At 33.3% G+C, this 13366-nt stretch overlaps 1 protein-coding gene across 1 annotated transcript; it reads right to left on the minus strand.

Moving 5' to 3' along the window:
- Positions 1–251: 251 nt before the first annotated feature.
- LOC108981611 (ubiquitin carboxyl-terminal hydrolase 18) lies at positions 252–11056 on the minus strand. Its single transcript, XM_018952841.2, has 11 exons — positions 10416–11056; positions 5693–5858; positions 5486–5574; positions 5222–5307; positions 4987–5149; positions 4492–4615; positions 3619–3776; positions 3091–3175; positions 2520–2732; positions 1998–2059; positions 252–1310 (listed from the first exon to the last, which is right to left on the minus strand). Exons 1-11 carry the CDS (start codon positions 10676–10678, stop codon positions 551–553), a joined length of 2169 nt encoding a protein of 722 aa, XP_018808386.1. The 5' UTR covers positions 10679–11056; the 3' UTR covers positions 252–550.
- Positions 11057–13366: the final 2310 nt, after the last annotated feature.

The raw sequence follows: 13366 nt of genomic DNA on the forward strand, positions 1-13366 counted from the left end.
ATCGTCTTACTTCCACCTTAGACGTACATTGCCCTAGCTGCCTCCTTGTCGCAAGCATGCCTACGTAAAGGGATTTCTTCTCAGTTCGGCATATTCCTCACAATAAGGGATTTTTATTTTGCAATATGTGGAGGTTCAAGTATCATCCGAGTATACAGAAAATTGTAGAAACTAATACCACGATGTATTGCTTTGCTTCAGTCACCAATCAAGACACGATACAATTAGAAGAAGAGATACCAAGTCTCAAAAAATTTAAGCAAGGTATTATTCATTCTATCATAATTATTCTTACAAATAAAAATTAGATCGACAGTGTACACAGAGAAGGTACTTCCCCTCACAATCCAAAGCAACATTGTTAATTCTGTCAATTTTTTATGAAGTTAGAGAGTCCATCGGAAAAAGGTACAATAGAATCCAGAGATTTCTGCAATACTGAAACCCCAGAGAAAAAAAAAAAAAGGAAAGAAAAAAATTCCCATCTCGATCTTATCCTTTTGATGGTGGATCGTGGAAAAAATATATGAACAACTAAAGAAAACAGCACCTACAAACTGCTACCAATTATGTCTACTCTCTTAGCTCCACTTTCATGCTCAGAATCAGAATTCCAGAGGGGCGACTCATGCTTCAATTTATGAACTTCAGCTGAAACTAGTTCGTGAGTGTGTTCTGGTGGACATAGGATTCCATGTCCGTTGGCATAAACTTCAATATCTTTTCCAACAGATGAAGGTATGGACTCACCACCCACATCCTGTGAATTTTCCCTTTTGCAATCGATTGAAACAGAATATTCCATTTCACTGCAGGAAACTTCCTTGAGATCAGCCGGACACAACTTGGAATGAGTAACCAAATTCATATCTTTTGAATCTCTTCCAGCCTGAGAATCAAATGCAACAGAAGAATCTCTCTCGGACCTTAAAAGATTGTTTTCTGGTGGATTTGATGCAGAATTGACCATTCTCATACCATCTGTATCTTCGCTTAAATCTTCAATACTAATTCCCATAGATGACTCAGTTTCACAGATGAGAACCTCCCTACAAACAGATGATTGGCAATTAACCATATCCATATCCTCAAGATGTTCTTTTAGAGCTAGAGAGTTTATTCCAGTAGATGACTCTTCTTCACAGCGAGAAACCATCAAGCATGGACCACAATCAGATGGAACAGCAAAACCATTAATGGGTTTTGACTCGGCAGTTGTTAAGCATCGAACTACTTTCTCTTGCATCATTTGCGGCTGCTCCTTCTCTGAAGGTTCAACAGTTATAAGACACGATGGTCGAGCATAAACCCTGTCCATCCAAAGGAAAACAGGATCATCTGGTATATCCATCACAAGACTAACTCGAGTATTCAATTGCAGCCAGGCATGAGAAAAACAATGCCTCAACAAAAACTTTCGAACAATGCCAACACACTCCACTTGATTTTTCAACAATGGTAAACACAAATAGAAACAGCAACATACACATCCCAACATGCATTTCCCAATAAATAAGAAGATAAATGCTTGATCTACAAATGAATCTTACAAAAAAAAATGTTTACAAACTAATGTGGCTTAATATGGTATGTTAAATTATAAAGCACTTTTTGTTGTAAAATAAATCTGACTATTATATCAAGCGACGTCAATTTGTAAACTTTACTTCTGTAAGATCTTTTTGTAGATCTAGCACCTCATATAAGAAAGCAGATCTTTTTGTAGATCTAGCACCTCATATAAGAAAGCTCACATACAGGTAATATAGATTGAAAAAAGGCCCAATCTGAGGAGGAAAGAACTTAACAAACAATGCACAACTTAACACAAGAACTCAACTTGCAAGGCCACCCATGTCATAGACTCCAAAATTTGAATCACACTAAAGGCAACTAAATTACCCAAATACAAAATGGTGTAAAATGTAAGGTCAATGGAACAAGAAAGAAAATAAAGTACAACGAGATTAGACATTGGGACACAGACAGACAGATACCTGCTGTATAAAAGCATATATGCTCCTTGAGAGAGTACCTCTTCTAATTCAACGCTGGTAACCTGAAAGAGTCGCAAAAGTCAGAACTGATAAATGGGATCACACTATCAAATTGTAAGGATTCATTCATCAAAAGTGAGTACGGTGGCCTTGCAACATATGGGATCACTAACTGCTTTAATAGGTGCAAGAAGACCCACTTGCCAACAAAAACGGGTACAACAAACTGCTTCTAAGGTGAAATTCCTTTTTTCAATAAAAAAATAATAATTCCTACGGCAGATGTCAGTGGCACTGCTATAACCAATTCCTAGACAAGCTGTATTTCTGGATAAATAATTCCTACACGAGCAGTATCGAACAAGCAATAGCATAGAATGAAACATATAATCTCACTTTAGGGATTTACAAATAAAGGATATCAATTCTTACTTTGGCCCTAATCTGTCAAATGTGTGCAGGAACCATGCATGACAAAAACAAATTAGAGAGAGAGAGAGAGAGAGTAAAAGAGAGGTATACCTTGCAATCATCAATTCTATACCATTTTCCATGGAAATCCTTGGTATAACAGATGTAGTGACCAAAAAAGGATGCATTCAACATATCCACATGAACGACAACTGCATAAAGCTTGTAGGTATCTGTACCATCTCCAGCCTCACTCATGTAGGGGCTAAGATCCAAGGTCTCTGGGAAAGCTACTCTCTTATTAAGTTTCCCAAACCTCCCACTCTGTAAAGATTGCCAATAAATAACAAGAAATCAAATGAAAACCCAAGGATAAATATAAGTTTGAGAGACATTTGAAAATTGAAAACTTCTACCCATTAGCCTTACACCACACACCTGCTTTTATTTTTTATCTTTTTATTTTTTTTCCCTTAGTATGTGTGTGGTGTTTTATCCACAAAAAAAAAAAAAAAAAAAAAATTACACCAACTTGAGTCGACGCCCTAATACTTTTTTTTTTTTTTACGCACAAACTTTTGAAGGTGAATAAAATTTAAGGGCAAAAAAAACCATAGAATATTCAGATATCAAGCACATACAAATACCAAATAGACCATGGAAAATGAGTAATAGCTCAGACCTGAAATCTTTTTAAGGCAATGGTAAGAATATTTGGAGCTTTTTTTACAGTAAGACGCTTCCATGCCTTAACATAGTCATTGCAGCTGCAAAAAACAGAAATATTTAGTTCAAGGATGTGATGGGATGCAGGCTCTGAAAGCACATAATTAAAAGCAAAATATCAGTAAAGCTAGGAGCAATATGAAAGAATCAACCCACCATCAAAGAAACATCATTTTGTAGATGGTTCATCAAAATTTTCCAGCAAGGGCAAAGTTAGGCATAACTCAACAATCACAATAGGAAGTAAAGGTTTGCCTCTTAATTAAGCAATAAAATTAGGTTATAAAGATATGAAGTACACGTTTACCACTTTAAACGATGACTGAAATGATGATTACAAATGTTAAAAAAAATTTAAATTCTTGTCAAGAAACAGAAAATTACTAAAATACACATACATCTGACAAGAGCCAACAACACAGAATGTACAATTAGATATTTCTTTTTTGTGTTAAATACGATAAAAAACGAGAAGTAACCATACCCGTCACATTTATACATATTTTCTCCATGAAGCCATTCCTTGACTGTGAACTGGTCCAGGCATTCCTCCAATGATGCAGCATCCCCATGAATCTCAACTGTCAAATCCATCATATTTTCATACTGATTTGAGATATTATTGCATTTTGTACATATCACCTGAAAAAAAAATGTTATGCTTCAAATAAGGATAGAGAATGATGGAGAGAGAGTGTATTCCCCTCTTGATTCTTCCCTTCATAATTTAGCATAGAGATTTTTTATTTAAAAAAATAATAATATGAACAAAAAGATAAAGATAAGCCCATCCAACTAATAAATAAATATGAACTTATATTGAATAATGAGAATTCTATAAAAATAAAATAAAATAAAATAAGAAAAGCAAGCAAGTACCTTAAAAGGATGCTAAAAACTGGATATAGGCATCAGATGAAAAGCATGGCAAATTATCAAATTAGTTTCATTGTCCAATAAAGGATGGAATTTCATAATCTATACTTCCAGTCTAAGGAAAACCTGATCATATTAATACCATTTCTTGCGTGTATTGAGATTCTTTTTTCTTGAAAGATTAAATAAGAGGGTGTTCTAGGTTACGGTTTCCATTTGAAAGTATAGAAATTATGAAAAAGTATTACCATGATCAGGTTTTCCTAAGACTGGATATATAGAAATTATAAGCAAACAACAGATTACTTTCTATGGGAGAGAGGATCCACCAAGATGGTGAGTTCAGCTTTGAAAATAAGATAAAAATGCGAAAAATAAGACTGCCAATGTGATCTCTAGCACCAAAATTACATGCATGAAGTAACCAGACTTCTGTAAACAAGAAGCAAATTTCTGAGTACAGTCTAGTGATTTGCATAACCTGGGATTGGAGTTGACCACCAAATATATGTTGGATAAGGGTGGTCTCTTGAGAGCTAGGTTCAACAGCTTTTTCTCCACCAAATTCATCAAGGCAGATGGACTGCATTGTATCAATAGCAAACCTACAAGCAAGGCAGTTGGCTTCACAAAATTAAACTAAAATTATCATCACTTATTCTCTTGAAGCTAGGTTTGAATGATGTTATTTTTTGAGGGGCTTCTGGTGGTTTTAGTCATGTAGGTTAGAAGGGTGGATAAATAGCTTGTGGGGGAGTATTCTTTTTCTAGTTTTTGTCATTCTTGTCCTTCCTCTTATTCTGTTTAGATGGCTCTTGTATACTTCCTATGTACTTGGTGCACCCTTTGGTAATAATGATTTTCGATTACTAATAAAAAAGCATACCACTAGATTCCAGTATGTCCTTATTGAAGTTACCAAGGAAAACTTCCTAGAATAAGTGAACAAACTGAATTCGATGCAAATAGGACAAACCTCATGAATTCGTGAGCATCCTCCTGACTTCCATAGCCAAGATTACCACCGATATTAGGTAAGCGAGAGAGAATATTTATGGGTGAAAATGCTTGCAAACTTTGGGTTGCCCTTTCAACATGGGTTTGAAACTCACATAGGAAGCACCAACCATTATGATGGCCTGGACCAAAAACAAAAACAAGTCTTTAGACTGAAAAATAGGTTAAACACTTGTAATCCCACCAAAACTTACATTCTCTTTGATGGCCTTTCTCCAACAAGTAAGCAGCAAGTGGCCGTGTGAATGTAAGACATTGCAAAACCACATTGGCAAAGCAACTACACAATAAAAACAGAATTGAGAGTCATCATTCATTAGTGCCACATTCAAATGTTTGTGTTGGTGTATGATTTGCATTGAAGTGGAAGGGGAATGGCATGCATGAGTGCAATATGTCCATGTGTAAAGCATGCAATGATGGTATTATATTAAAGCCTAAATATGGTATAAACACACCTGTTTCCACAATTTAGAAGTCCACAAGGAGGAAATCCAGGCTTCTCCCAATTGAAAAATCTCAGAAACTCATCATATGGAAAAAGAATCTGAAAAAGTACAAGTGCGAGTTATAAGTTTCTCCATGGTTGAAAAATAACCAATAATTCATAAGTCGCTTATGGTATATAACAAGAAAAACAATGAAAAGAAAAGACCAACAATTACCTTTTCTGGCTGCTTGATAAACTTAGAGGTTCCATGAGCAGGAACTAATGCAATTGCAGATGACTTTCTTCCTGCAAGACTAGAAGTTGAATTTACTCCAGATGGTTGAAACTTGCAATTTGTCTTATGCACAAATTTCCAGTGTACTTCTTGGCATTTTTGCGAACTGGAAAAAAGACAAAAAATAATGTTATATATGATCATTTTCTCTGAACTTGGTACTTCTTGGCATTTTTCCAAACTGGAAAGATGACAAAATAATGTTATGCATGATAATTTTCTCTGAACCTAACCACCACTCATAAACATTCAAGCAAACCCACTAAAAAAGTTAAATAAAAAAGTTAATAAATTATAGAAAACAAAAACAAACTAGAATTAATGCATAAAAAAAAACATAAGCATGCCATTACCCACCAAATATGAAACTCATTAAAAAAACTTTAATGCGGTGAGAAACATATAAATACTACAAATGAAGAGCAAGAGCTCAACCCAAGAGTTTTCTCAACCCTCGCTTGAGTCGTGGTCAAGCAGGAATCGCAACTCAATTTAGCTAGATGCAAAGTAGACACCTTGCTCAAGAACTCACCAGAATTCATTTCATTTTCTCAGAAGTACAATTTTCAGTACAGTTTTAGTCATAATTGGTTTGTAATAACATATAGTCTACATGATATATCCAGTGGCTCCCTTATGTGCAACATTGGTTTTTTCAGAGTGGCCTTCACAGCATTTTTCGACTTTTTGTACTCTACTAGACTACGGCCTGGAAGTAAAGATAAGATGCTTTGGACCCCTACCAAGAAAGAGAAGTTCATGTCTGATCCTTCTATAAGATCCTCATACTTTAGGATAGTAACCTATTCCCTTGGTGATTTGGTGGACTAAGGCGTCTCTGAATATAGCTTTTTTTTTTGCATGAATAGTCACCAGGAAAGATCCTCACCATGAACAACTGAAGAAAACATCATATAATTTTGAAAGATTAGTGTTGCATGTGCAGAAAGTGCAGGAAATCTATAGGCCACCTTTTTCCCATTGTAAGATTGCCAGTATCTTTTTTTTTTTTTGCATAAACAGTCACCAGGAAAGATCCTCACCATGAACAACTGAACAAAACATCATATAATTTTGAAGGATTAGTGTTGCATGTGCAGAAAGTGCGGGAAATCTATAGGCCACCTTTTACCCATTGTAAGATTGCCAGTATCTTTTTTTTTTGGGTAAGTTTTTTACCCAAACATCAAAACTGTAACAGAAGAGCCAAACGCACAAACCAAACAACTAGGAGTACAAGTATTAGATTTCTGCTCTAATGCATGGAGAAGATATTCTAAGGGTTTACAGCAATCTGTGAGTTGGGTTGGCTTGAGTTATGCCCACAACGATAGTAGATCTCTTTCCCAATTGGAGAGGATTATAAGCAGCCCACAAATTGCAATAGTGTGGAAGATGGTCCCTATTTTTCTGTTGTGGAGTATTTGAAGGGAAAGGAATGATAGAAATTTTGTGGATCACGAACGGACGCAGCTGGAGCTTAAAGTTTCTTCTTAATCGTGCCACCGTGATTCTCGGCCAGCCACCAGCCTGCCGCACGTTTCTTTTCTCTTGGTAAGTTGCAGACCTCTGTCACACAGTTTTCCCTTCTCCAGTGAAGGTAACGAACTACGAAGTGAGATTTTGGAAGCAACACTTCAAGGTAAGTAGCATGAACATGACTTTTATGTGTGCTGTAATTATTATATTCTGCATGAAAAAGTGTTGTTCACCTATGCTATGCTATGCTATGTACGGCCAATTCAAGGTTAGCCCCCCCCCCCCCTTTTTTCTCTCTCTCTCTCTCTCTTTACGAACCCTCAGTGAATTATGATCATATATGTTTATGATGCAGTTATGTATGCTATGCTGAATGGCATGCCTATTACTTATGTTATGGAATGCCTAGGTTATGCTATGCCATGTAACGCTCATGTCATGTTATGTTATGTAGTTTATGTTATGATTATGTAATGCTCATGTTAATATGTCATGATCAATGCTATGCCATGCATCTAAGTAAGATGCCATGAAAGTCATGAAGTCAACATGTTCATATGCATCATGATAAGATAAGTAAGAATTCATGTGAAAGATAAGTTAAGATTGACCTTATATTATGGGTGGATGTGCAAGCCACGGACCCAAGTGTAGTCCACCATAAGTATGCTATGATGTATTTGGTGACAAGGACCTAAGTGTGCTTCACCATATGCTATGCTACAATGTATGCGGTGACACAGACCTAAGCATGCTTCACCATATGCTATGTTATGATTTTATACGGTGCCACGAACCTAAGCATGGTTCACCATATGTTATGATATGATTCATGCAATCAACGACAATTGGACAAATGCACGTATGTTATGACGGCCACAAGTAAGTGACAGACAAGATGAATGAGTCATGTATGAATGATTGGAAATGCATGGAGTCAGCCATTCATGCATCCATGTTACATGTATTTCCATGATTATGTTTGATTCCGCCTATGTTACTGAATGATCTATATGCTGTGTGTATGTATGATGATGTCTGAAAGTTTTCAAAGTTAAACATAATGTTAAGTTAAACATAATGTTAAGCTAAGTTAAGTTTACAGTATGATATGCTATTACTGAGTCTTTGACTCGTTTGCTTGTTTATCTGTTTTTATGTTTTAATGTCTCAGATGATGATTGCGTGGATACAGAGCATGAGTGCTAGGAGTAGATTATTCTTTCACAGACTTAGACCTTGAATAAGTGTTACTACCACATGGGTTGGTTATGATTAGACAGTTGAATAAGTGATTTTGGCTCATTGGACTAGTTAGAGTATGTTATTTTATTACATTTTAGTTTTTAATTTATGAAATTCCGTCATGCTAAGTTAGTTTTATGATTCAATAAGTGAGGTATTTTTATGATGTCAAATCTCTTTACTAAGCATTACACTACGAATGTACATAACATTCCATACCTACGGGATGGGGTGATACAACTTCCCATGTACCTAGGTTATGCCTTTTGCATTTAAAAAAAAATCTTTGATTATTCATTTGAAAAATTTTAAAAACAAAAATCTTTCCTCGTCAAGTATGACTAGGTTTCATGAAGTGAAGCCTTGAGTAGATACTTCATCTGTAATGGAATCCCAAAAACATGAAGTTTGTCTATAGAGACGCAGATGATAACCATTCACAATTTTATGTTCGTTTATTAAAATGGGGTTAAATTCAAGACAATATTTTTTATAAAAAAAAAATACATACTTGTGAACATTAAAAATTGAAAAGATACAACAAAGACTTGCCCAAGTTCTTGCCATAAGTGTGGGGTTCAGGACAATAAGTTTATTTGTAAGCTTTTTTCCTATTTACACCAGTCCTCAATTAACCTTGGCACATACATAATTTCCGTTTCCACCTGTATAATTAAATTTCAACAATAAATGGCATTTAAATATGTGATACTCCATTCTGATAAGTGAGGGTAAGTAGTGTATGGGATCTCACATTGCTTGGGAAGGAAAAGTTTTTGCTATTTATAATGTTCCAATGAGGCTTCAATTGTATCATTGACTAGTCCTTTTGGAAAATAGGTCATGTGGTTTGGCCCTTCCATTGGGGAATTACAAAAGGTATCAGAGCCTGTCACAACCAGAAATGTGGGACTTGAGTCGTGTCACCTACGACGGACTAACTCAACGAGGACGTTAGGAATATAAAGGAGAAATTTTTTTTTTTTTATAAGTAAACAAGTATTATTGATCAAAGAATGGGCAAAAGCTGCCAATTACAAAATTCATATGCCCTATCTAAGTAGGCGCATTAGAAACTAAGAAATCATGAAGGTTCATGCCATTAAAGTCCACAACAATGGCCCAAGTATAGAGTTATAAAAAAGAAAACTTTTAGCATCAATCTCTCTTTGTCCTCAAACGTCCGCTCGTTGCGCTCCTGCCGCAAGCACCACATAATACAGATAGGGATCATCTTCCAAACTGCTTTGATCTGTTGCTTGCCTCGAATAGAAAGGAGGAAATTGTGATACCCTATTGTGATAAGTGAGGGTAGGCAATGTATGGGATCTCATATTACTTGGAAATGAAAAGTTATTGCTCTTTATATTGTTCCAATGAGACTCCAATTGTATCATTGACTAAATCATTTTGGAGTATAGTGTGGTTTGGGCCTTCCATTGGGGCATTAGAAAATAGCTCCTATTTTATCAACTTTTCTTGCTCAGCATAGTCTAATCACTTTAGATAATGCACAGCGCTAAGTTTTTAGTAAAATTAAGAATAATTAGACACGCATATCAATTTAGAAACAACACGATAGTCACATAACCACTACCAATACTTTCACCAACCAGTATTTTCATTGTCACACACAGTGCGAGAAAAAAAAAAAGGAGAAGAGACAAACACGCTCATGCACGCACAGAGTAACCAATCAACTCACAAACGCAATTACACAATTACCAATGATCACAAACAGGAAAAAAGAAAAAAAAAAAAGTATTACCATCATCAAAATTGCTTGCGACGTCAATATGTCTGCACTAATTTAACCATGGGTAGTAATAATTATTGTATAAAGCAATAATAGAATCGAGAGCAAACAAGAAGTATAAAGATATTTTTATTTTTATCTTAGAAAAACGCAGAAATATGTATGCACTAGGTAGAAAATCACCAGTAGCGAACGGCCTTGCAGCGGGAACACTTCTTCGTGGCGAGATTGCCGCAGTTGGCGCAAACGAAGCTGTCGTCCATGAGGACGCCGGGCATTGGGGCTGGATCAGAGCGGTCTCCCGCTGCTTCGAAATTTGCGCCGACCTCAAAATACTTCGAGGCCGTATTCTTCACCAGGTGGAGCAATCCCACAGCAATTACGAAGATGGTGAATATAAACTGAACGAACCAATTTAGGTCCAGAGGCACCGCAGAGACAAGCATCTACGCCGATGCCTCTTCAATCCTAGGGTTTTTCATGGACACGATCACTCCTTTCTTTTCCTCTAATCGAACCGAGCAACGAATCAATAACTTAGACCACTAAAAAAACAGAGAGAGAGATCTAAAAAGAACCAATGAATTTGATTCTTTTTCTCTCTCGCTCCCAAATCTACTTTAGTACGGGATCAATTCGCAAGAATTCGCAAGAAATCTCCCACAAATTTTGCCTCGCTCGCCCTGTTCTTTCCGCTATGTCCTTCCCTTTCGTTTTTCGAAGATACTTTAATACTAGAGAACGTGCGTGAGAGGTTCGGCTTTCTGTCTTTGTTCCGGGAGATAGAGAGGCAGTGAGAATTGAGAATGGGTTTTCTGAACAGGGTTACACTCCAATTCCGAATTCACTTTTCCCAATTTTATATCCACGCTCTAATTTATCTTCAAATTTTCTGATAGTACGCAATTTTACACGCAATGAATTGTATAATTTTTAAATAGAAAAACTTTCTTGTAAAAAAATAAACTCTAATTTAAAAAAATGTAAAAAAATTATTTTTTATTAATAAGATTTATTTTATATTAAAAATTTATTTAAAATTTATCTTTTTAAAATTTATATTTAACATTACTCTTTATATTCACATATAATTTTAATATAGTAACAATTTTTAATATAAATTTTAAATTTTTCATTTATTTTCAATAACTATATCAATACGGATGGTTATGAAAATAAAATAATAAAGTATAAATAGTAATTTTTTTATTTTTTTAATTATTATCTGAAAATCTTATCGCAACAATACGAATTACGTATCTTATACTACAGTATAATGTTTTTTTTTTTTTTGAGCCAAGGAATTGGGGCCGTCGGATCATGTCACGTGCCGCGAGCTAAAAGAGAGAATCAACGTCTATGATCAAATGAATACTAATTAAGAAAGGACATCGCAACCGTCCCAGACTCCCAACATTTTGTCCTTGTGTCCACGTGAAAACAACGTTTCCCTTTCCTTTTTCTTGCGTTGCTTTGCAGCACTTTTATTGAATTAGTTAAAATTAAAGTATATTTTTTATAAATATAAAATAAATTTAATATTTAATTATTATATTTATATAAATTTTTATATTAGAATAGTCATTTTTTCATTATATGACAATAAAATAATATAAAATAAATTTAATTTTGACTATTCACATCAAATCTTTATATTGGATTATCCACTTATTCATTATATAGTAATGAGTAATTAATAATTTTAAAAAAAAATTAATTTTTTTAATTATGAATTTATTTTATTTTATCATATTTTACTATTCATAATATTATATATTAATTAGTAATTGTATTCTAATTATATTTTTTCAATTGTCATTTACAATGGAAAGAGAAATAATTGATATTAAAGGGAGAGAGAAAAAAAGAATATAAAATAGATTTGATGAATGAATAGTTCCTTTCAAATTTGAAAATAATTTTAGATACTACTGTAGCTATATTTCAAATATTTAGAATATAGCTATTTCAATGTGAGCTATTTTATGACTTAATAGCTAAATTCTCATTGGATTTAACTTTTAGCTAATCTAAAGAGAATGCTCTTAGACAGCTCTTTCTAAATTCTAATTTATTGCCTGTTTGGGTTGTAAGTTGATTTCAATTTATCTTATATTATTTTATTTGATATAATAATTATAATTTTTTAAATTTTTTATATAAAATATAATAAATAATTTAATTTTTTTAAATTATAAAATAAAAATAATATTAAAAAATATATTCTAATAATATTTTATTTAATTTTTAATTTTTATCTCAACTTATTAAATTAGATAAAATGAGTTGAAATTTTTTATAAAAGTGAACGAAGTAATAAGAAAAAAAAAGACAAAAAAAAAAAGAAAAAGAAAATTGAAATAGAGAATCTTTCGTTTTAAAATCTAAATCAAGTAATTATTAAATATTGTTTTAAAATAGATAATTATTAAATATTCTTAAAGAATGAATACATAAAATTCTTAATCTATTTCTAATAATATTCTTTATAAATTAATTTATTTAAATTCTCATACAAAATATAATAAATAATTTAACGTTTTCAAATCTCAAATTAATAATAATAATATTAAAAAATAATATTTTATTTAATTTTCAATTTTTATTTAAAATCATTTCATCTCATCACATCTCACTGTCCAAATGATTATAAAATAAAAAGCCCTATTACTGCAGCAACCCCAAAATACACTCAAGTTACATTTTCTTAAATTAGGGGCGACAGAGCGTAGTAGTAAAAAAAAAATTCACATCTTCGTTCTCTTGCATCTAAAGGATTCGGCTTCGTTTAGAAATTAAACTCATCTCAACTAATCATTACAACGTTTTTAAATTTCAATACAAAATATAATAAACAATTCAATTTTTTCAAATCTCAAACACAAAATATAATAAATAATTCAACTTTTTCAAATTATAAAATAATAATAATAATAAATAATATTCTAATAATATTTTATCAACTCAATTCAACTCAGTTCAACATCCAAACGCACCCTAAATGGTGACATTATCAAGAACGAGCGGTGCTACTCAGGCTCCAAGTGACCGCTACGTAAAATTGGCTTTTTTATTTTTTTATTTATATTATTTATCATTTTAAAATATTTTTAAAAAATATAAAAATATATATT

The sequence above is a fragment of the Juglans regia genome, chromosome 15 (genome assembly GCF_001411555.2).
Source record: "Juglans regia cultivar Chandler chromosome 15, Walnut 2.0, whole genome shotgun sequence".
Taxonomy (NCBI): Eukaryota; Viridiplantae; Streptophyta; class Magnoliopsida; order Fagales; family Juglandaceae; genus Juglans; species Juglans regia.